Here is a 25,957-nt window from a genome sequence, read left to right on the forward strand (position 1 = left end):
GAGAACTAGAAACTGATGGGCGGTGTTCGACTTATCTTTTGGTGCATAAAACTTGGTGGTTTGGAAAAGAATCAATCATTTTAATTACTCACAATTCTGTAGGTCAGGAAATCAGGCAGGATTCAGCTGGGATGTTCTTATGCTAACATCATTTGTTCAGCTGTATTCAATTGGTGGTTTGGCTGAGAAAGAAGATGTCAGAAGGCTACACCCACATGGCTGGCACCTCAGTGCTCCTTTATTTGGTCTCTCTCCCTGCACATGGATATTTTGAGCTTCCTCACAGCATAGGGGTCTCAGGGGAGCTGGACTATAGTATGGCAGCTGCCTTCTAAGAGGTAGCTTTCTCGGGAGATACTGAAGATGTCTAAGGCTCAGTCTTGGAAAGTGTCACAGCATCCTCTTCAAAGTAAGTCATTGAGAGTTAACCCAGCTTCCACCACAGGGATTTAGACCCACCTTTTGATGGAGGATTGTCAAGGTCTGATTCCAGAGCATGTGGGATGGGACATATTGTTGTCACCATCTTTGGAAATGCCGTTTACCTCAGGAGGAGAGAGGAGTGAGAGTTCCTACTTGTGGGAGTATGCTGTGGAATCAAAGAGATGAGTTGCGGATTCATTTATAAATTTGTGCATTCGATAAGTGTTTCTTGAAATTATACTATGTACTGGACACTGCTCCAAGTACTACAGGTGCAGTGAGGCAAAAATAGAAAGTCCTTGCTCTTATAAAGCTTATGTTCTAGTACAGAGACAGACAATAAATGCTTAATAAACTCTAATGGTTGCCAAGTGATATAAGAAAGCAGGGTTAGAGGACAGGAGGAACTGAGTAGGGGGCACAAGGAAGCCTTCTACTTTGGGCAGAGTTGTCAAGGAAGGCCTTGGTGCACTTCAGGAACACTGTGGAGGGGCACTGAGGCAAGAACTAGACTATCAAAAGCCTTATAGGCATGGGAAGAAATGTGAATTGTTTTTTCTGAGCATAGTTAGCAGCCATTCATCTGGCGTCTTGTCCAGCCGGGAGATTACAAAATCTATCATCAGCCTTGCATCCTCTGACCCATCCTTAGGCCACTGGGCTTCCCTTCTAGATCCTTAGAGTCTGAGGGTAGTGTCTTTGCTATAGGTTTGACATTATAGTGACTAGAAGCCATGCAAATTTGGTCTGGAAAAAAATGTTCAAAAAATCCTGCATAGCTCCAGATGGCTTTGTAAATTAAATTAGACCCACACTGGCCCAGGAACTTTCTCAATCATAATTACATTAGTGATCATTAACATTTAAAGAGACTGCAAACAGAATACTGGACATTGCAATAAATTATCATTGTCCACTGGGCAGGTTCCACGAATCAAGTGCCCCTGGAAATGTTTGAGACTGTCTGATGCTGCAATTTAAATGGAGGATGTTGTTCTGCTTTGCACATGGGAGTACAGTGGGGGCAAAAGTGAAAGCAAGTGTATGTGCAAAAAAAGTCCACACTATGCATATCTAGCCCATATGTCTAAACTAAAAGTCTGTTACAACTCTGCCTGGCTCCTAAGGCACCCTACTTTTCCAAGTCATGTTTAGTCTTCATCTTAGCACGACTCACAAGACCCATTACTCCTCAAAGGTCCAGCCACCCTGAGCTACCTGCATCTCTCCTAACATGCCAGGTTCTGAGGCTTCAGTAATAACAGCAACAATAACAACAATGTTTTAAGTTCTTAATCTGTGCCCTTTACCATGCCAAGTGCTTTGAATATACTCATTCAGTGTGTCATCAATATTGTCATCTCTGCTTTACATATGAAATAGACACAGCTCAGGGGTGAAGTAACTTGCTCAATCTCACACAGGCAGTCACAGGCAGAGGCAAGATTTAAAGCAAGCACTGACTCTGGAGCCCAAGTGTTTTGCAGCTCCTTCTCCTCAGCATGCTCTTCCTGACTCTCTCGGTGGCCTGGGTATAGCCTTCACACTCTGCACAAAAATCCTTCCCTCAACAAGGCATTCCTCACTGTCCCTCCACATCCCTGCTTGGGCTGGGTGCCTCTCCTTTGCTGTTCCATGACACCCCTGGTCAACTCCTGTTAGGGCACTGTTAGAGCTACATTGAACTTGCCTATTTAACTGTCTCTCTGACAGGCATTGAGGGCAATGAGGGCCAAGACATTATTATCAACTTCTGTGTCCCTAGTGCCTGGCTCAGTAGATATTTGTTGAATGAATGGATGCGTAGATAGATTTGAGTGTAGGTAGATCTGGCTTTAAATATATCACAATATCCAATGAGATTCAGTTTTACTTCTAAAGAATATGAACATTCTGGGAGAAAGAGATTTTATTTGCCATAGTTGATAAAAACTAACATTGAAAGTATGACCAAAATTGACCCGACCCATTAAGAAATTTATATAGGTGTGTGAATATACACACACACGTGCGCACATACACACATATTATGGTGTGGGGGATGGCCCCTGATGACAAAGGGAGCAACAAACAAACAAGTGCCCAGGGTACCTTACCCTTGAATGCTGAGTATTCATATCCTCATCTGACATCTGAGAATAGGGAATCAGAGGTCTCCTGCATGACCAAGACATGCCCTTTACCAGAAATAATGTTTCCCAGTTTTGGGGTATGATAAATTTCCACATTTCTTGGATAAGTGAAGACAACAATTGAAGTTGTCCAAACTGAAGCCTTGCATGGCAGAGTAAGCACAGATAGCACCAAGAGGACAGAAGTATTTTAGGGTAGGAGTGGGCAGGGTGATAAATGGAATTAGGAGATGCCCTTTAAAAGTGCTCTGTGCACTCTACATGTGCAGAGTTACAGTGTTTGTTGGAGGAGAGGGGATGTCCATTGATAGGCACACCCCATTGTTTGCATAAGGCCCAGAATCACATGAAAAAGAACTAGAACTCTGTCTACGTGGGTCTTTGTTGGTCAGGTTGATGCTGGGAAATGAAAGGGCAGGAAATAAGGTTAAAAATTCCCGGAAGTAAGAAATCTGGTCAAGACCTAAGTGTGAGGGATGAGCAAGGTTTCTGAGCTCAACATGAGGTGGTCCTTGGACCCTTCTCACCTCCCTTCTCACAAACCAAGATGAGCAATGTGCAGGGAGCTAAGGATCTCATTCAGGATTTTACACCTCTCTTCATTCTGCCTTAGTGGGAGGCTAACTCACACTCAGATGGAGGTAAAATTAACTATGACAAGTAATTCTCATCTTGGAATTATCAGAAATGGACTTATGCAGGCCTGGAGCCTGGGAAAGAGAATCTGTGGAACAGTGGAAGGCATTACTTCACTCTGGGTTTCACTTCCAGCAGTTCTGTTGGGGGTCTGCCCCTTTAAAGAAGATGGGCATGAGAAGAGACAGGCATTTCTAGGGAAAATAGATGGAGATCTAGAGACAGGAGCAACGGAAAGCAAGTGAGATAGGAGCAATGGAAAGCAAGCAACTGCCTTTGCAAAGAAAGCAGACACCCCACACACCAAGGAGGCATCAAGGTCCAGAGGAACCCAGCACCCAGCACCATGTGGGCCCCGCTGGCACATCAACAGAACTGCAGGAGAAAGTTCGCCCCTGAGGACACAGCAGAGGGCAGAAAACTGGTCATACCACAGCATGTGTCCCAGCAACTGGCCTGGCCCTGCCCAGGGCTCATTCAGGAAGGGAGGAGGAAGGAGCTGATGTCCTGCACTTGGTACACTGAGTGACAGGTAGAGTGACTTGAGTAGGAATACATAGGAGGCTATCATGAAACAATCCCCTGTTGTCCAGTCTGGAAAGACTCAGAACCATCAAGATTAGGGAATTATGAGGCTTCCCAAGGGCAGGGACCATGGCCATCTTGTTCACTGTGTCCTCCATTCCTAAAAGTTCTTGGTACCTGGTAACAATAGGCATTTAATACATGTCTGGTGAATGGATGGATCACTGTCTGCCAATGGTACTAGGTTTGTGCTCACCAGCTGCCAAGACCTGGAACATTTGGGTTACACACATGTTATTTCTAATGCTTGAATCAATGACTATGCCCTTATTTCACATTTATGTCTCACAATGTCAAAATACTGGTATTAAAAATATTTATAACTTTAAGAATTCAAAGGTTAAAATTTAAAATTAGTGACCCTAAATCTTGAGCATCTTTTGAGTATAAAACAATATACAAATAAAAGCATCAAGTAAAAATAAAACATGGGCAATGTAGATGTTATACATACATCAGCATTATCATATAAATTCAAGGAGATAGACTGAATTTTAAAGTGTCATTTTAAAATAATTATGTAAAAATAAAATATAAAATGTGATTTTCAAAAGTAAATAACTCATTACTGAGTTATATTCCCATTTCTCTGAAAGAAAAATTTAGAAAATTTAGAATCAAAAAGGGGTAGTTCTAAGTAAGCTACAAATAGTTCCCTCTGATTCCTTCATCTGCCTGCCCTGACCTAATATTTTATTTGATAATATGAGGGAATCTCTTTGAAAAATGTATGACCACCACATCCCATCCCAGTTCCATCAACCTAGGATGACAATTTTTGTACTGGTCAGACACTGTGGTTTATATTTAAAGAAAGCATTCCCACTCTGTCTTTTTTCATTTAATTAAATATAGATACAGAATCCCATGCAGATTTCTTGTATCAATATTAATACCTTTGGGTGTATGTTCTACTTGTTGATAAAGTTTCTGAACTAGAGTAAGAATTATTCATGCAAGAAAAACTGCTTTTAATGATAATAAAGTTTCTCTACTTTAGAGCCACAGAAAGTGGATGAATACTCTGTAAGTGAGCACATCTTTGGTTGATTAAAAAATTTGATGCATGATATAAGTCGTTTGTATTTCAGAAATATTATACCAATCAAAAAGAAGTATGTTGGTAAACAGAAGTTTGCTGAGGTTTAAAAATTGCACCATAAACCAAAAACTGGAACTGCATTTTCTAAACCCTTGAAACCTCCCTTGAGTTAGTCATCATTATGGACATTCCATAAGTAGAGAAACTGAGACCTAAGGAATTAAGCTACTCAATTCCTCACCAATCAGTGGTGGAGCTTGTATTGACACCTGGGCAGGCTGACCCAGAGCCTGTGCCTGTTCCAAACCCCATGAATGTTTGCAACCAAGGCACAGCACAGCCACCAGCAAGGCCTGCAGAGTCGCGGAACCAACTTGGGAATATTATCCAGTCAGAACTCAGGCTCAGGGAACTGCTGCTCTTCCTAGTAAGATATCAGTGTCAGGTAAGATTTTGTCATGGGACTTGAAATCCTAATTAGGTCCTTCAGCAAAGTGATTGTTTAAATGGAGTCTGCACTTTTCAAGGCTATAAGTCTGAGCTTGGGTGGCCTCCACATTAACCTGGGTCCTGGCAAAGAAGTGATCAGGCACTTGAGCCATCATGGAATCAGCTGCTTCTATTCTTCTCTATATGTAGAAGACAGAGCCCAGGATGTTATCTTTAGCAGGATGAAGTTATCAAGGAAAGTGGCTTCAAGCCCTTCTCCTTGTGTATTTCTGATTTTTATCTCTACTGAGACTTGGCTGAAAAACAGGCAGAAGGGCAGAGAGAGATAACAGTTCTAACAGCATCTCAAATGGTGAGTCCCCTGGCCTTTGGGGAGTTGGAAAAATCACCATAATCCCTTGTGCTTTGGTGTTTCGGTCTGATTTTAAACCTACCTTGAGGAAATATAGGGTAAATATAGTTCAAAATGCTATCTTTGACATCAGACTGGCCTGGGTTCCAGTCCAGGCCCTGTCTTCATAATCACTTTTGTGACTGATGGTAGACAAGTTACTTAATCTCTCTGTGTCTAATGCCTCCATATTTAAAACAGAGATTTACCAACCCCACCTTAAAGAACTGATGTGAGGGTTAAATAATATAATGACAGGTAAGCAGAGGACCTGACACAGAATAGTGCTCAACAAACCTTAGTGATTCCTTATTATTAAATAAATACTTTCTGAATTGATATCAGTTAACATGGTACATGGCATACATAAAAATTAAATAATCCTCATCTAATCCAAGAGATAATCCTCAAACCTTATTTTGGACTCATATTTCAATATTGTCCTACACAAGAAGATGAGTACCTGGTTTAGCTTTTATCACCTCTTCCTGCCTGCCTTTTAGTAAAGATGTGAAGACACTTAAGCATTCATCAGGCACTGAGTAACAGGATTTGTTCCATTTAGAAATTATTCTGGGACGATGAGAGAATCATGGAGAAAATCTTAAGGGATTCAAAACCCTCAGTTTATCAATCACTCAACAGAAGTTTATTGAGCACCTATTACATGGAAAACATAAGGCTGCACACTCTTGGAGATACCTAGACAGTTGGTTCCTTCAAGAAGATTAAAAATAACAGAAAAGATCAAATGTAGTCACAAGAGTACGTCTATATACAACTTGACATATGACACATGATTGCCAAGTGAGTGGGTTACAGAATAAGACCCATAGGTGTCCAAGATGTCTTTGGGGGCTGAAGAACTTGGTGGGACTTGGAGGTAGACGGGAAGTTGGGTGTTTTTTGTTTGTTTGTTTGTTTTTGACAGAGTCTTGATCCATCGCCCAGGCTGGAGAGCAGTGGTGCAATCTCTGCTCACTGCAGCCTCTGCCTCCCAGGTTCAAGCAATTCTCCTGCCTCAGCCTTCCAAGTAGCTGGGATTACAGGCACCAGCCACCATGCCCAGCTAATTTTTGTATTTTTTTTTTTTTCCAGTAGAGATGGGGTTTCACCATGTTGGCCAGGCTGGTCTTGAATTCCTGACCTCAGATGATCCGCCCACCTCGGCCTCCCGAAGGGGAAGTTGGGTCTTGAAAGCTGCTGAGGCGTTAAACCAGAGAGGAGCAGGATGGACCTTCTTTGAACATAGACAGGGGGTGGCTACCTATGCCACCTGTTTGGGAACAGCATGTAGAGCAACATGGCTAGATGGTAAGGCTCAGGAAGGGGAGGAGTTGAAAATAATCCAAGAAAATTTGCTGGAAATAGCTTCCACTTCTTTGATTTCAGGTTAGGGCATAACCTCTGGTGGGGTGGAGAGAGTTGCTGCCAGGTATGGAGGGCGGCCTCTTTGTGATACTGTGAAAGGGTAGAGGCAGTCATTTGGAGCAAGCTAGAAGCTGACTCAGCCTTCCATGGGACTCTGGCCATGACAACATAACCAGACTGGAAACCCAGTCACATCAGCACCCTCTGAGTTCTCTGCTCTGAGAGGACTTCTGGCAAGTGGGGAAAATGCTTCCATCTCCAGAAAGCCCCGCCACAGCTCCTGCCTTCGCCCCTGCACTCAGGAAACCGCTTGCCTCCAGCTCTGGAAGAAGTCCAGCACCCTTTGTTTTGGTGCCTGCACCCTGAGACTGAGACATAGGTTGGTTCATTAAGGACTTTCTTCATCAAAAAACCATTCTCTTGTCAGAGAGATGCTGCTGAGTCACAGGCACAGTTCTCAGAGCAACCCAACAATTAAGGGCATTTGTGTAAGTAATCTCTCTTGGTCTAGAAAATTGGAGGTTTGTTTAAAGAGAGGTGGCAGAGAGTTTTTTTGTGTCCTGCCCCTGGGATACAGGAACAGAGAGCTGTCTTTGAGAACAATAGCACAAGGGACCTAACGTAAGGGTTGATATTGAATATCTGTGGGAATGAAGAGCCTGCAGAGAGGCCCATCTCCTTTTGCTGCCCGGTAGACTTCCAAGAAGGCTCAGTTCACAACTGCTTGGCAGAACCCCCAGCTGTAGAAATAACCAAGAAGCATTCCAGAGTTAGCTGGGATCAGGGGTGCACAAGTGGAAGAGGAGTCAGAGGAGGGTAGAATCGAGTGTCAGATGTCTACAGAGGCATCCAAATAGAATCTCCCAGCAATGAAGGAGCTATGTGACAGATGCTCAGGTGGTCAAAAAATGGGAAATTTTGAAGGCAGTGCTGCAAAAAGGTGAGTGGGGTCGTGTGCCTAGGCAGGGCATATGAAATAACCCCATGTTGTAGCCCAAAATCCCCTTGAGCTTAGTTCCAATCCCTGCCTCCCTCCTTGGCTCATTTCTTGGGGCATCCCCTCCAGATGATGGTATGAATTTTTTCCTGGTTCATCTCTTCAAACCCCTAGTTCAACTGCCTTTGGGAATTAAGGAAGTTGTTGTTGTTGTTGTTGTTTCTTAATCTCCTGGCACTTCTACAGTGAAAATAAATTCAGCAGATATTAATTCAATCATTTATCTGTTCATCGTGTCTCCTAGCAAGCCACTTTCAGCCTCTGGTACCCACATGCCTCTTCCAGATGTGGTGACATGCAGAAGTGCAGGGAGTCGGCCACCTCACAGGGGCAATGAGGAAGGAAGGCAACTTTGGTCCTGTGGATGGCACCAGATTTGCAATCTGAAAGCAGAGAACTCTGGCCATTCCATTTACTCAAACAGTGCCCATTCATGAACACCACGCTAAAGACCACAGGAGCCCTCCAGGAGGAGTTTTCTCTCCAGCAGGGCATCATGCAGAACTATAACTACAATTAAAGGGAGTGACTAAGAATTACTTGAGAGAAAAGAAAGAGAGACTGTCACCTGAGTGGGGCAGAGTCAGCCTTTCCATTCCAGAGAATTCTGTCTCAGTGTCCCCTCCTATCTCTCCCTGCAGGCCAACTCCTCTCCAGTGCCTCCCTCACCCAGCTCCTTGGACAGTCCATCTCAGTTACAGATGTAGTTTATTTTCTCTTAAGAGCCTGCTCAGCCCCATGTAAACTCCTTCACAGATTCTTGGCTCCAGCCATTACAAACTGCCTACTATGATGAATATGAATCATATTGCTGGGAAAATCTAGGCGGTCACATCAGTTCTTCCCTTCAAGAATTTTCCTAAAAGTGTGCCATGCTCTAGGCAGGAATGGCCTAGGCTTAGTTCTTGGTGACATCCATCCTTTGATCATTCTATCCTTTTGTGAGCAAGATGCCAAAGAAAATAAGCCCAAGACAACACCAATTTTCTGAGTTCCTATTCTATTCTAGCTATAAGCTTTTCTTCCATTAGTTCCTCTCTGACCCTACTTTTGAAAATCCTGGTCACACCCCGAGTTCTTCCTGCCTTTGTTCCTTAGCTGTGTGCCCTTTTGGGTAGAGTTTTCTTTGTGTCCTGTTGGTGTGCTTCATTTGCTACTCTCATCCTTCTTGGGTCAGGGATGATATTTTTTCTTGCTTCAAAATCACATGGGAAAAAATCTTTTGATATACATTGAACTGTCTTTGAAGGGCTGCCACAAGTACAGAAAGGTACCCAGATAGAGGTAAACACCAATTTGGGCTTCAGCTATCCACAGCTGGTATCTTATTACATCATAAAGTCTATCTACAAATAAATAGCATGTCTGAAGCTAGGTTGCTTTATTATAGAGATAAATGCAGCTGTGGAAATTAGCAAAGGTCCAATCGGAGGAAGACAGAGCCCCAAGAGACCCCTGTGTTTTAGCTGGGACCACCGTCTTCCTCTGAGGCAAGCAAGGGAGAGTGGGGAATAGTCGTGGTGGGGGATAGTTGCCACTGTGTTCTCTCTTAGAGCTTTTGTTCTTCTGGCCTTCTGCCCAATCTGTGGTGCTGACCTGTCTGCAAGAGGCAGCAACAGAAGCATGGGACAGGCTCTCCCAGATACAGACAAGAAGCAAATGATGGGGATTGCAACAGGCATCCTTCCCAGGCAGCTGTAGTGCAGGGAGCCATAGGGTGAGTCAAATACTCGTCTTCTATTTCACAGCATGTGCCGTGCCTTCTAATCAGACTGTTTCTGCAAAGCAGGGCCATTTCAGTATCCACAGAAGGCTGGCAGTTGAAAAACAAAAGTGACTGCACCCCATGCTCACCCACCACTCCCTCTGAGACTGTGCTATGACTAGACCCTGAGAATTACAGAAATGTCTGCATGACTTTCCATTGCTTGCTCCTCTTCATTATGAGCCAGAAAGGGCCCAGGATGTCTTATGACCTGCAGCCTGGGGGTTCCTCCCTGGGCTGAGGATAATCCATTGCTATGCTTAGAGAGAAAGCATAGCAGTAATGCCACAAAGAAAAGCCAGTAATGCTACAAAGAAAAGCCTCATTTGCATCTAATATTTCAAGTAATGGTATTGTCAGGGGCTGTAGGGTCAAAGAAACCTTTGATAATGTCCTCAAAGATAGTTTGGCTGTTACTGTGAGTTACCGTGAGTTCACAGAAATGGGAAACATGTTGTCCCTTACATTGCGAATTTTAAAATAGCTCTATTTATATTGCTCTTGTAATGAAAAGGGAATGTTTCACATTTCCCAGGAATTGTTGTATATGTCCCCTTAATACTCAGTGAGGCAAATGAGATGAAAATCAGCACATGACGTTCCAGGGTACTCAGTTGATAAGTTGTCCCTTTGAAAAATGCCCAGTCTATCTTCTCTAGTCCATAGTGTCCAGCCATGCTCTGGAAGCACAGGGGTATCCTGAGTGTGGCCAAAGGGCAGACCTGTCAAAAGCAAACAATGGCTTCCTCCTGTCATGGGGAAAAAGATAAGCTAACAAGTATATTTTTTTCAAATGTAAACTTTATTCCCATAAATTTTGCTTAAATATTGCCTATTACCAGTTTCCAGTTGACCCTGAGTCAACTAAAAAATGGCCAAGCAGCAACTACTATTTGCAGAAAAGGGATGTTCTGGTGGCAACAACTAAAGCCAATATGCTGGATCCAGCAGAAAACAAAACATTTTGCTTTTGAATATAAAAGTGTCTCATGGACCACATGGGTAGAGTGGAGCTGGGCCCTAAAGAGGTCAAACACCAGCTCAGCCTCTTTCTGCACACCATTCTGTTTCTGTTTTCAACAGACTTGTTTTGCTACTTAGTCCCCAAAGTGGAAGATAGCTGCCCAGATCATCCAGGGTTACATGTTAACTCTCTACTAAATAAATAGACTGCCTCTCTCAACATAGTCCCAAACACCCAGGAGAGAAAACCTGATAGGCCCAGTTTAGGTCAGGTTTCCACTCCTAGTCCAATAAGCTGAATCCAGTGGTGAGGGCAGGACATGGCCACACAATAGAAAACGGCCACAAGAGGTCTGTCTTGTAACCTAAGCATTAGGGCAGAACAGTTCCAAGAGAAAGAAGTGGTGGTAAGAAGGGTGCGTGATGTCCCAGAAGGAAGCTACTCCACGGAGGATCCAATGTGGTGGTGCTCCACGCCACAAAAAAACAGGATTCAAGCCCAACACCACTGGGATCCAGTGAGAAAATATTGAGAAGTTTTAACACATCCTCTGGAAACACTGTAAGCATTTTTCCCTAGACTACATAGGAAAAGAGAGGGGATTTTTTTTTACAATATCATTTAATCCTCCAAGACAATGTGATAAGCTCGGTTTTGCAGATAAGAATATTAAAGCTCAGAGAGGTTAAGTAGCTGTCCCAAGGTCACCCAGCTAGTAGGGGGTAGAACAAAATTCACACCCATGTCTGACTCCAAAACCCCATTCATGCTCCATCCATTCCTCTGTATTCCTTCCCAAGTGAACTCTGCCCAGAGATAAGTCTCCCTTGATCAGCTGAACAGCCTGAATTGAAGACAAGCATGTACCAAAAAGCTGACCTTCATTTTCCGTGCCTTAGACTTTTCTAGGCCCAGTTTGCAAAGTGTGAATTCAGCCAGTCTTGCAAGGACTCTGGCCACAGCACAAAGTTCCTCAGCATCCCCAAGTCAGAAGGCCCCCTTCCTACGCCTCACCCCTACCCACTGCAGGTTCCTCAACCACCCCCCAGGTGGAGCATTTCAGCCCCCAGCTACTCCTAGGTTGTATACTGTTCAAGTGCTATCAATGCCATTTTCCTGTTTGCGTTTTGTTTTTGTTTTTGTTTTGTTTTTACAGTTCGTTGCTCATCCTAACTGTCAGCAGCAATTGCTTACCATGTGGTATGAAAATCTCTCAGGCTTACGTCAACAGTCTATCGCTGTGAAATTCCTGGCTGTCTTTGGAGTCTCCATAGGCCTCCCTTTTCTCGCCATAGCCTATTGGATTGCTCCGTGCAGCAAGGTACAGACTGCTTAAGGTGCATGTCGTTTGCGGTTATTTCTTCTCTCTTTTTAGCATGATCTGAAGTCCATTTTGTTCAAATTAGCAGCTGATTTTTTCCCATATTTAAAGAAAATATTCCTGAGATACCCGGTGAAAGTAGGAAACCACATAAAAGGAAAAATGTTAAGACGTGCTTTTTTAAATATTTTTTTTCAAAGAGAGAGAGGAGCAATAAAATTTTAAACACGAGAGGCATAATTTGAAAAGATCAGTAACAGAGTTGAGAATAAAGATACTTTTCTTCTTCTAATTATGCAATGTCCTAAGCATGTCCTCCAAACCCACAGTATAATAATTATAATCATGGTAATAGTAATAGCCAACATTTGAGTAGTTTCTCTTCTCTAAGCCCTTTTCATGGAATATCTCATTTCACAGCCTCAATTACAATATGACATGTATGCTTTATGAAGTAGGTCCAGAAAAGAGAAATGACTAGTAGGCTGGGAGTCAAACACAGCTCATGCTGGGGCACTGCAGACCCATTGCAACATCTTCCTAGTTTTCCTGGTTCCTTTGATGAGGTTCTGGCTCACATGGGCAGCTAATTAGGTTGCAAGAAGGAAATAGGCAAAGGAAAGGGAAGAAGAGCTCAAAAGGAGTGTTATTTCCCTGAGGAGGAGTGCCCAGTGACCACCGGTGATGGAAGGAGTGGAACCTGCAGGTGCCAAGCTGCCCTACTACCGGCTCCACCATCCCCACATCCCAGTCACATGAGTCAAAGCTGTAGAAAGTACCAGCACTCCAGCTTCAGGGAAGAGTCAATGCTTTTAAGACCAAACCATGCAGAAATTTTGAAGTATGTTTCATGGGTTTAAGATTGTCACTAAAGGTTCCAAAGCTGCATTTACCTAGTGATACATTTAAAAAGGAATTAGGCTTAGGTAATCAACATTCAGTAGAAGAAATACGACTACAGGGAGATTAGTTCCACAGGCAATTTGATCAGGTAATGTGGTTAATAAAAGTGTCACCAGTGAACTAACCCTCTTGTCAACTCCACTTAGGAGTAACTCATACCAGAATGACAGCTGCGAGACTTCGGGGCTGCTGGCGAGGCCACCTAACCAGACAGTCAATGAACCGACTGCCTTACAGTAGGTACAGGGTCACAGAGAGAGGTCAAACCCCTAAATCCTTCTGGAGAGTAGTATTAAAAATGGAAGCCCTCTTACTGAACTTTTACAGTATTCAACCTTACATCTATTGAGGATTTTGCTTCTATGGCAGTCTATCATGCCAGGCACTTTCAGGTCAGAATTTCCCAAGTAATATATATGTAGGTAAAGGCAATTTTTTTCTGTCCTTCATTATGAGCTGAAAAAACACAGTGGGTGAAAAAACTAACCAGATTTAAAGCTGGCTTGAAGCTGGTCATGGGTTTTAGGCACAGTCTGTACTGTAAGTTGCCTTCACCCAGAGCCCCAGTGAGTAGGGACATTTAACTTTGCTCTTTCTGAGCCCCAGGACAAATTCTAGGCTGTTCAATCATTAAAATAACAGCAACTTTGTGGAGAAAGTGCTGCCAATCCTCACTTTTGCTGCAAAGCTAAATGTGACAGCTTCCAGGAACCTGGGACTAGCCAACAGGAGCAAACTGGCTTGCCTCCGACTGCCTAGTGGCCTAGGAAAAGACTCAGAAAGAGATGATGTGCCAGTTGCTAACTAGATTGTTTAGATTTCTGGTAGCTCTGAGAAGAATCTTGGTACATATGCAGATGTGATCCCATTAAAAAGTGTGTGGTTGCAGAGAGGGATTTCTAGAATTTCTTGGGCCTAGTAAATCTAGGAAGCTAATGGCACCTGGGATGTAGGGGTCACACCTATGGCAGTCTTCTGGAACACTCTGGAGGAAACAGTTGCAGGGATGTTTGGCCCATAACAGGGGTTTCCTCACCTCTGTTTAGATACTCATGTGATTGATATTTGGTGCCCCCAGAAGTTCCAATAAGACTTAAAAAAAAAAACTCAAGATAAACATGAGCTGATCATTAAGCCACTTGTCACTTCTGTGCACCTTCTAGATTCCAAGTCTGAGCTCAGTGCAGTAGAGGGCATGTCGATAACTGAGTCTGTGGCATGAGATGACTCTTGGTGGCACTGCTCATTACAAGCAAAGATTCCCTCATTAAAGAGCTGTTGAACTTGCTCTGAGGCAGCCAAAGGACAGATAAAATAGTCAAGATATTTTTAGTCTTTCCTTTCACCATTTAGAAAGAAATCTTTTCAACTTTGGCAGAGATATTACTGGGAATTACGGAGAGGTCACATCTGCCATGTGACAAAACCAGCCCCTCTAAGGGTTCCTGATGCCCAGAAAAACCATGTCTTCCCAAAAGGAGGGCAATGGCGAAGTCTGTTAACGGGCTGGCAGCCCTCCTCCTGAGGGGTTACTGACTTTATATCTGTCTATATCTGTAATTCCAGGAAAAGGACAATGTCATTTCAGAGATCTCATATTCTACTGACATTATTACACCTCTTTCTAAAAACTTAGACCTTGATATTATTTTATAAATGTACTCATAAAATGTCACTTGCAAACTTCGTCAACTAACTAATGCCCATCAATGTCTAGCAAATGTTGAGATTTCTGTTTCCAGCCCAATGGTGCATTCACTTCCTAATAGTTGCTGCCCTAATTTAGAGACTATTAGGAGCATCAGAATTACTTGATTAGCCAGCCATAATGACTGCATCATTTCTTTCCTATTGAATTATCAAGGCTGTCGATTCTATTTTTCTATTGTTTCTGAGGGTCCCTAAGAAAGACAGTTAAATAAGGAAATTACAAGGTGAAAGGTGTCAACATAAGTTCAGCTTACTAATATGTTGGTTGAAGAAGATAACCAAGTCACAGACGGCTACATATAATGATAAATGCAGGCCTGGAGCATGGGACAGCTTTATCTGGGTCAAGAGAAAGGACAGTGATTCTGTTTATCATTTCTCATTGTCATCACCAACTTAGTTGAGCTCAGGCAGCCCACTGGGAGACCAGTGAACTCTAATCCCCATGGATGCACGGCAGTTAGGTCTGTTTGCCTAGACAGTTCTTTATTCTCTCAACAAGGGCTCCAATGTCAAAGGTCCTTTATAGCTGCCTAAGCTGTTTCCATCCTTTGCTGTCCTATTCTGATTTGTAATTTAGATTGTTTGCCTGTTAAGATCTCAGAGCCAAAAGAATAAATAACAGTCATCTTCAAAGGTTCAAACAGTGTCTCTATATGATGTGGCAGAAGCCAGCATCATGAAAATGCTGAGGAACTGCACCAGTTTTAATTATAACAGGGAAGGAGAAGCTGACCTTGTCTATTACCTGTTAACCATAACTGTTCAATTATCTTCAAAATTTGCCCCAGGACTCAGGCAGGAGGAACTGTAAACAACTTTAGAATCCAACCTTATGTCTTTGTAGTGTGCAATCTATCAGTCCTTACTGCCTTAACCCTTGCTCAGAGAAATATAAAGTTGGTACCCCCTCTTCACCATCCCAAACATGAACATCTAGTAAGGAAGGTATGAGTGAGTGGGCAGCTTTGAAAGATCTCTGCTTTGCCTTACCAAAGCTGAAATGGCTTGAAAGGGGTCCTCAAACCATGTGGTTCAGGGGCCAACCAGGAGAGGAGAGCACCTCCAGAGACCTCTGTTTCTTCACATTTATCTCTACCAGAGAGCTACACTCAATTAAAGAAAATCACAACACAATTTTTGAAGCATAGCCATGGACGGGAAATTTGTGTCAGGAAATACAGCATCGGTGCTGTTATGTCACCAATGCTTCTGTTCCCAAGTCCAAAAGGCTAGTCCAGCACCTGTCACCCTGCTGAGATAGGATTAAAGAGTGCCAGAAGCTGATCACTTTCAGACTTAGCCCAGACTGAGCCCTGCAACATTTCTCTGCATCTCTCCATCTATTTCCTATCATAGTTTTTAGCCTGTGTCTCTCTACACTAGAAAATCAGCAACTTTGAAGGGAAGATCCAACTCTTACAGCTTGTTTTATCTCTATCACCTCCAGTGCCCAGCATCGTGTTGCACATACATAGCACAACAGGCTATCTATAACAGATATCCCAAACAGGCTCGTGGCATAAAGACATAAGGACTCTGTGTGGGTCCACCTTTGTGTGAAGTTTATTTTAAGATTCCTCTTAGGAGAATGCCCTGAGACCCTCCAGTGCCACATATTGAGTACTTCCCATACACCAGGCACTGTTGTAACTGCTTTGTGTGTATTAAATAATGCATTGCTTGCATTGACCCTATGCAGTTGGCACTATTTTTATCCCTATTTTATAGAAGAAGTAACTGAAACACTAAGGGATTAAATAACTTGTTTTTAAAAAAATATATATGAAGCTGTGGTTTAAACCTAGTCTCTGGCTCCAGAGATCTGCCCTTAATGGCTGCATGCAAATGCACACGCCCATGTGTGCGCGCACACACACACACCCCTCTAGTTACACTGGCACCATTACAACCTTCAACACCTAATGTAAACATCTTAGCTGCTGACTAACCGACCTTGAAATGGACTTGATTTAGATCTTAAAAGTTGGTAGGACTTTTTTTAGAAAGAAGTCAAAACAACCAGATGACAAACTCTGTCCCTTCCTTTTCTTTCATCGGAGTCCTACTTTGTAAATCCCTCTTCAGCCCCCAGGACAAAGTGTGGGTTCACAATGAAATGTGTGGAGAAATATCAAGTTGTTACAATGTGTAGACCGACACTGTAATGTGAGAACACTGATTACAGGCACCCAGTAAACACCACCACTATCCCACCCCATCATAAAAGGGAAAAATCCTGAGCCCTATGTTAGACATTTTGAATAAGAGTTTCAGGGGGAGCATCTTGAGGATCTGCCTCTAATTTAACCAGGATCTCGCTAACATTTGAGAATCACCCAACCTTAAAGCTGTGCATGATTCTTTTGGGAATGATTAATCCAAGTTTGCTTTCACTCAGTTTCTAATTTGTAAACCAGGCCCTTGCTTAAGACCATGGCACCCAGTGGAAAGCGAGGGTGGCATTTGGTGAAGGAGACTCTGTCACAAAAGAATAGGAAGATGTTGGAAACCTTTTCTGAGTGATTTACCACAATCACAGCCACAGGACTATGTTTTTGGGATGTAGGGACTCACACATCCAGGTACCACTTAGGTGCTTACACTTGTGGGGGCTAAGAACCCAGTGGCATGGAACACAGAGTTGGTGCTGACCAGTAAACACAGGTGCCCACCCCGAAGGTCCATGAAGGCAATTTATTTGGAGCCAATTCAGGGGCACTATTCAGTTGCTTTGACATTCATGTATTTCTCAGAGCCAAAGAATAGTGGCCAGGAAGCTTGGGGTGAGCCAGAGACTTCAGTTCTACAAGCTTTAATTTCCTAACATGTTCTCAGCTCATAAGGTCCTAGTAATGACTGAACTGCTTTAGCCCACATTTTTTGGGCTCCTCAGTTCTGCACTCCAGGCACAGCGGGTTAAGGCCCACATCTTCATCTCTTTTTACACCTAACGCTGGTACCTGACCCAGCTTTAATGATTCTGCAGCTAAGAGCTGCTGGCATATATTGGTTGACTTTTCTCCTTTCTTTTGGCTCATCTGATGGCCTTGCAAATGGAGGAAATTTTCCCCAAAGGTAATTTACTTCAAAAATTATCTGTGTGAGTCAAATAGGGAATTTTACAAATAAAGAAAAAGGAAACCATTGAAATGACTGGATCTCATTTGACCTTTATCAAAGTTTTACCAGATAAAAAGATGCATTCAAACCCAGAAGTACAGGAAAAGAACATCAATTCCCAACCTCACTTTTCCTCCCTATGACCTAGATCAAGTGGGAACTGAGCCCAGGGTAACTTTCCATCAAATCACCAAAAGGCATTATCAGGACTTTTTATTATGGTTTATAGTAAATATAATAATTTTTGCAGATTCATCTTCTTCTAGAAGATAACAGCTTGAAGGAGATAACAAAACGAATATTAAATTCCTTAAACCAGGTCTTCTGGGGAAACCCAAAGCCAGCTTGGGTGCAGCTACATACAAATTCCAGCAATCAGGTGCCTCACCTGGGTGAGAAGTTGGAGAGGTATACCCCATATCCTCATCCAGATTATCATTGAAGATATTAGGTAGAGCCCACAGATAAAGGATGGGGAAAATGGACCCCTTAAGAGCTGTGTCTATCTCAGAGTTTCCCAGATTTTTCTAACATTCTTGAAACCTTGCTGGGATACACAAGACCTGGTATCCCTTGCCCTCTCTTCAGGCTCCCCTCTTCTCATGCTCTATTCTCCTCCGTGCAGTCATTCTCCATCTCCCCTCACCTCTCATCACCAGTACAGTCAGGACACAGTGACAAGAAACAATGTGATGATTACCTAAGGCTGTCTCCTGGATACACCAAAATATCCCAAGGTCCTGGTTGGGAAATGGGGCTCCAAGATGCTAACACCATTTGCTAACATGTCAAAATCTTCAAACTAGCTATTTAATATCACATAAATAAAAAAGAGACATGGTTTAATTCAGTTTTTTACTAAATTTATATAAAGATGTTTTATTTGTCCTTACATTTAATCTCTATCTCTATCAGCTCCAGGGCCCTATAGAATGCCACTGCATTCTATAACTAGCACATCTGTCTATTGCCAAAAATAATCTACAGTCCCTATTTTTGTAAGTAATAAACATTATACAGAAATGTTATTGTAAAATATTTGTGGGCCTATTGCCAGATAAACATCTCTTTATATTTCTGAAGTTATTCCTAGTGTCATATGACAATATGCAGATGAATTCTAACACAAGCAGGGACTCCTAATGTTTGGATATTTTTTAAAACCTAGATTTTTTAAAAAGATAAAAACTAATACTTTAATAAATGGGTTCTATAGCATCAGAATCATAATAATGTTATGCTAATAACTACAATAATTAAAGTGGATGATAAACATACTGAAGCATATTAAAAGAACATTATCAAACCATCTGATTTATAAATGTTGTGCTGAACATATGTGACTAGGAAAATTCTGCTTAGAGAAACCCCTGTAACTGATCTTCTGTTGAACCAACAGTCTATCTCCTGGGTAACATTTCACTCTAGGACTCCTGAATGAGGCAGAATGTGAATGTCAAGTAATCAGCCACTGGTTATAATTGAATATCTACCTTGGAAAAGGAACTGAGCTTCAGAAAAGATGTTCCTCTTTGTTCTTGTCTTATTATTGTACCTGGATGAGGGGTAGGGCTTGGTGCTTAGATGAGGGCAATGAGCTGGAAGAGTCCCAACTGAGTTCATTAACAGGAGGTTGGCAAGTACTCAATGTGCAGCCCTCAATTCGATCCCAAAGATCCAAGTGGCCTTTGGATGGGGTGCCAGGAGATAGAGAAGATGTGACTAGTATTTGCTCCCTAATAGGGCATCTTTTGGACCATTTCCAGCTTGTGACATTTCAGGCACTAGGCCAAAAGGAAAACCTCAATGAATTTTAGAATACCATCATAGAGGCTATGTTCTGTAAAGATGCTGCAATAAAATTCAAATTTTTTTAAGCAGGGAGAAAAAAAGTCCTCTATGTCTGGAAATGAAATAATACTTGAGTTAAAAATGAAATCAAAATATAATTTATAAAATATTTATAACAGAACATCAATGAAAATGCTACAAGTGAAAATTTAAGAGAACGCATCTAAAGCAGTACCTAGTGAGAAATATATAGCTTTAAAAAAATGTATCAACATACAAGAAAGGTTGAGAACAAATACTCTTAGAATGAAGCCCAAGTGAGTAGATTAAACAAAAACCGAGCATACTCAAAGTGCATTTTTTAAAATTGTGGACTTTATGCAGACATTATTTTTTCATATCTATGCAGCTGGAGGTATCAGTGCAATCAGCTGTAGCATGATGATTATGTCAGGTGTGTTCTATCAATTTCTCTTAGCCCTCCCACTAAGTCTTCTAAATAGGAAACTATTGACCAAATAAGTTTGGTCAAGCAGCATCTCACATAAAAGTTCAAGAAAAAATGTTGTATGGGTTCAGTTAGCAGTTTCTGTCCAAGATGAAGGATTCTCTGGTTAAACCTTGGTGAAAGCAATGTTATAAAAGAAAGACCTACATCCACCTAGAGCCAGTTTAACATGTGTTGCACACATTTTCTTTCCAGCTAGGACGAACCCTGAGGAGCCCTTTCATGAAGTTTGTAGCTCATGCAGTTTCTTTTACGATCTTCTTGGGATTATTAGTTGTGAATGCATCTGATCGATTTGAAGGTGTTAAAACCCTGCCAAACGAAACTTTCACAGACTACCCAAAACAAATCTTCAGAGTGAAAACCACACAGTTCTCCTGGACAGAAATGCTCATTATGAAGTGGGTCTTAGGTAAGCAAGTCACTCTATTTTTATTCTCTCCTTGCTAATTATAGTAGGACATTATTAAACTCTGACTTCTGAACTTCTCCCTCTCCTCTTCAGTGTATTCCTGATAGACAAAATGGTGAGTGGATGACCAACAAGAAAGTCAGTGTCAACTTCTGTCTTTAAGATACACAGACCTGTATACAAATTCCAATTTTGAAAGGAAACGTTTGGGGTGGCGGGGGGCAGACATTTTTTAAGTACATATATTGAACATTCATTATATATGTATTGAAAGTAGTTTCATGGGGAAACATATTATTTTGATCATTTAAATATAGTCTACCGGAAGCCTTAAGAAAACAAGTTCAGATTCTAAAAAAAGGGCATAAAATTGCATAGCTTGAAAGATATTTCTGTTACCACTAAATACCGGTATATAGTAGAATTATGATAATAAATATACTTCTAAAAATTTACAGGAGTAACATTTTCTTGTTGTTTGTGTAAGTGGGTGTACTAAAAGGCTATGAAATTCCTCTTGTTGTGGTATTTCATGCCGCCACAGTCTGCCACTGGAGCTGCCAAGGAAATTGTTCCCAATTTCCTCATTGATTAACCAAGAAAGGCTGTCTTTTACCCAATTTATGAGAACCATTACTAGAAGGAATAATCAAAACAAAATAAAACTGGCAGTGACTAAAATTGAATGTGGCAAAATGTGTTATAGATTTTTCTGACACTGAAAACTGCAAAATTGGTTGGTTAAAAAAAAAATCAGTCTTAGTAGGAAAAAACTGAAAATTGCAAAAACTAAAATCAGTGACTGTATACAAACCTTATCAATAAATTTTAAGATTTACATCAAAAATATGTGAATTTGATGTCAATATTTTAAGTAAAACAAGCAGAAGATAAAAAAGACAAAAAACACAGTATCAAGACTTGATCAAGTAATTCAATTGGCTTAATGGTATTCACCTTAGATTTTGCTTTCTGAACAAAAATTTAATATTGGTATAATTTTCATTATGTTTATATTCACAAACAATGAGTCAAAATGTATTCAGGGTCAACGTGTCTGTGCCATCAATCAACAAAATCACAATAGAACAAATACTTGAAAAGATAACCTAACATATGGCCTGTGCTAATTAAACAATGTAGCCCAAGAATGCTACAAGAGAACCACTAGAGAACATCCTATGGATGCCTAAGCTGAGACCAATTGGAAAAATGGTCTCTAAGTTCAATCTCTAAATAGGCAAAGGAAGATGAGATGAATGGTTTTATCCAAAGGGCATAAGAAGGACAACCCACCCGGCTTTCCAGGTACTTTATAAAACCAGCAACCCAGCCAGGCACAGTGGCTCACATCTGTAATCTCAGCACTTTGGAAGGCCGAGGGGTGGGGGATCACAAGGTCAGGAATTCGAGACCAGCTGATCAACATGGTGAAACCCCGCCTCTACTAAAAATACAAAATTTAGCCAGGCATGGTGGTGTGCGCCTGTAATCCCAGCTACTCAGGAGGCTAAGGCAGGAGTATCGCTTGCACCTGGAAGGCAGAGGTTTCGATGAGCCGAGATTGCACCACTACACTCCAGCCTGGGCGACAGAGCAAGACCCTGTCTAAAAAAGAAAACAAAAAAACAAAACAAAAAAAAAAACAGCAACTCTGTGACCAAAGGCTCATTTAGTAGAGTCACTGGCACTAAAGTTGGGAAGGGACATTAAAGTTTGTTACAGAGTGAGTTCTGTGGCCTTAACTTCACAATTCAGAATCTATCCCAGTTCTCCCTAGTACATACGCCATTGTTTAACTAAATTGAGCATTTTAACACCAGGCAGTTAGAAAAAATCTCACATGTTGGATTTGTGAATAAAATTTAAAGTATTTACAGCACCAATCACCCACCCACCCCATTTTCCCACTTGGACCCCAGGTAGAAGACTCTGGTAAATGCAACCATACTTTCCCTTGAACAGGTGTGGCTACTGTTAATGGAACCTCTTGAAGGAGGACTTCCTCCTGAGTCCTCATATTTCTCTTCCCGGGTGTCAGAGCATTATTCCAATATGAGGGATGTGTCTCTAGCTTTAGGAACCCCAACTTGTATAGCTTAGATCCTGCTTCTGACCCTCAGAGCAGAGTTCAAGACTGTTAAATCAGAAGTGTTATAGAGGGAAGGACTTATTTCTCATTGGCCTCTTTCCAGAAGGAAAATTCTAATTACTTTTTCTTTCCTAGAGAATGTTTTCAAATTTTTTTATCACAAATAATTTTAAGGAAATGCAAAAAATCAAGAGAAGAGCATAATGAATTCCATGGACCTATCTCTCATGTTCAACAGTTAGCAATTCATGGCTAGTCTTTGCTCCATCTATAGTTCCCCCACCTCCCTTCTCTCTAACCTTGAATTATTTTGAAACAAACCCCAGCTATCATAAATTTATTCTGTAAACATTTTTGTGTATATCACTTAAATGTAACATTTCTTTTTCCTTTTATCAATCTTTTTTCTTTCTGTGCTTCACAGTCGCTGATATTTTTTTCCTGTGATTTTTGTGATTTTAATTTCAATCGGTGGGTTTTTCATTTCAGATATTATATTATTTAATTCTTAAAATCTTATTTGTTTCTCTTTTATATCTCCCATTTCCTTCCTCATCATTTTTGTGTTTTCCTTTAAATCCTTGAACACATTTACAATAACTGTTTTGAAGTCTTGACTCCTAACTCCATCATCTCTGTCATTCCTGGGTTGATTTCTATTGACTAATCTTGCTTCTAATTATGGATGACCTTTTCCTCCATCTTGAAATGTTTGGTAATTTTTTGGTTGAATGATGGGCACTCTGCATGTTACGGTTGTGAGCCTCTGGATTTTGTCTTCCTTCAAAGTTTTTGGCATTATTCTGACAGGCTGTTATGTCACTTGTGATGAGTTTGATCCATGTAAAGCTTTCTCATAGTGGATCTGGAGAAGTCTTACTGTAAAGATTGTTTATCTTTGTACTATAGAGACACACTTCTGGGGTCTCTATTGAATGCCCTGGGTAATCAAAAAGGAGCGTCAACTCTGGATGATCAGAGCTCGAATATCTCCCCACTCTGGGTGAGCTCTGAAAACTGTTCGGCTTATAGCTCCTTGGCAGTTGTTTGTGGAGTTTCACTCTATGAATTCATGATTTGGTATTCAGCAAACTTCAAAGGAACCCCTATTTAAATTTTGGTGTTCTTTGTTTGTTTAGTTTTGGTTTGTTTGTTTCTTTGCTTGCTTGTTTTTGCATAGTACCCTTCTCTCTCGAGCTCTGCCACACAACATCTAATCACCTCAGCCTTCCAAAACCCCATTCTGTCTCATCAACTCAGTGAGACTGCTGCTATGCTTCTGGGATCCCTCTTCATGCACTACAGACTGGAATGTGCCTCCAGAAAGCAAGCTATGGTGGTCATATGGTTTGCCTCACTTGTTTCCCTTCACTTAGGGATCACAGTCCCATGCTGCCTATTTCCAATGCCTAAAAATATTATTTATGTTTGCTTTTGTTTTGTTTGTTGTTTTTTAACCTGTTTGTTACTCCATCCTGGCTAGTAACAGAAATCAGAACACTTTTTCTAAAAGAGAATCAGAAAAAATATTATCAAGCCTAAAAGAAAATTAATAATTTCTTAGTATCTTCAAATTTCCAGCCAATAACCAAATTTCTTTCATTGAGAGAGGTAAGTTGAATAAATAACCACAAGACTTGCTTCCCCTCCTCCTTCAAATCACTGTTCAAATTTCACCTTATCAGAGTAGTTCAGCAGGTAAGAGCATGCCCTCTCATCCCTCTACTCTGATAAGGGGAAAAGCATTCCAGGCAGAAGGAACAGTATGTGTTAAAGCTGGATTCAGGAGCAAGCTGGACATGTTCAAGGAACAGCAAAGAGACTAGTGTGGCTGATGTAGATGAATGAGGAGAAGAGAAATAGAGATGAAATCAGAGGAGGTAGCCTTTGGAGAGTTTTCAGCACAAAAGTGACATCATATGACTTCAGTTTTTAAAGGATCACTGACTGCTATGTAGAGAATAGATGATTGTGGAATACGAGCAGAAGTAAGGAGACCAATTAGGTGGCCACTGCAGTAATTCAGACAGGAAGGAAATGGCTGGTTTGAGGAGGTGGCAGATTGTGATTACATTTTGAAGGTAAAATCAATAACACTTACAATTGGATTGTATATGGGATGTGAGACAAAGAGAGAATCAAGAACAATTCCAGGTGTTTAGTTCAAGCAATGGCATATTAGAAAGCCATTTACTAAGACAGGAAAGACCCAAGGCGGAGCAGTTTGCAGGCGGAATAGAGATGGAAATCGAGACTTTAGTTTGAGACACATATTTAGACATGCATTTGGAAATTCAGTTGTCAAGTAGCAACTGAATATACATGCCTGAAGTTCACAGGGGAGACAGGCTGAAAACATAAATTTGGACATATCGATGCATTTAAATTATATAACATCATTGTAACTATGAATGTGGGCAGAGAACTGAGGACCAAGCCCCAGAGCACAACAATGTTTAAAGCATGGGAAGATGAGAAGTATCCAGCAAAGAAGGCTGAAGTAAGAGAAGAACCAAGAGAGTGCTGGCCCAGATGCCAAAGTATCTGTGGCAAGAACCAGGGAGTGATGACAATTTCAAATGCTGCTGATGAAGTCAGAGACCTGACCATCAGCTTTGGAAGCAAAGTCCCTGAGTAGGCAACAGGGAATGGGAGTTAGTGTGGAAGTAGAGGACTTGGCCTTAGCAGGAGTGTGAACCCTTCACTCATTGTAACGGGAGAGAAGGTGGAGTTGACAGCACAGTGCAGGTGGACTGGGAGATGCAGCAGTGGGAACATGCACAAGTTATTTTCCGATATTTTCTATTTTCTCAATTTTTTACTCAATAAATATTTTCTAGTTATTAGGCACAATATTATACATCAGGCACCATGTCAGGTACTAGGGAAGCAGCTATAAATAAAATCAACATTATCTTGTTCTAAATAGCGTCTGGAGCTCTTTAATTATTATAAAAATAATAACTTTGAGAGACAGATTTGAGCACTGTGTTTATAAGAAGGGTCTTTGTGCTGGTGCACCCTGAGATCCAGCATCTGATCCACTCTCTGCTCAGATGTGGAGAGGTATGAGGTAGCATCAGGCCCCTGCTGATGAAGACTTGGAATTCTGCTCCTATACCTCCAGGAAGGCCTTGTATCAGCTAGAAAAACAACAGCACATTCTTTTCTCCCATGACATACCACACTCATAAATGAAGTACTTTGAACAGACTGATTATAAAGACACCCAAACCATTACTCCCTCTTTATCAGAAGCAACTCTAGAGTTGAACAGAACCTCAGGACCCTAACAAGTCCAAAGTACTTTCAGGAATGGAGAGTTTGTCCACAAAGGGCTG

The 25,957-nt window shown here is 41.5% G+C and overlaps 1 protein-coding gene across 3 annotated transcripts in view; it reads left to right on the forward strand.

Annotated features, from left to right (window-relative positions):
• TRPC7 (transient receptor potential cation channel subfamily C member 7) overlaps window positions 1–25,957 on the forward strand; it is a 197,390-nt gene that overhangs the window by 125,334 nt on the left and 46,099 nt on the right. For 2 of the 3 annotated variants that reach the window (XM_003266416.3, XM_003266417.3), the window contains 2 exons: window positions 11,913–12,077; window positions 20,308–20,524. In XM_003266416.3, coding sequence (XP_003266464.2) covers window positions 11,913–12,077; window positions 20,308–20,524 — 382 coding nt within the window. The remainder of the gene's footprint in view (window positions 1–11,912; window positions 12,078–20,307; window positions 20,525–25,957) is intronic. The other variant, XM_003266418.3, reaches the window with a different exon arrangement.

Source organism: Nomascus leucogenys, chromosome 2 (assembly GCF_006542625.1).
Source record: "Nomascus leucogenys isolate Asia chromosome 2, Asia_NLE_v1, whole genome shotgun sequence".
NCBI lineage: Eukaryota > Metazoa > Chordata > Mammalia > Primates > Hylobatidae > Nomascus > Nomascus leucogenys.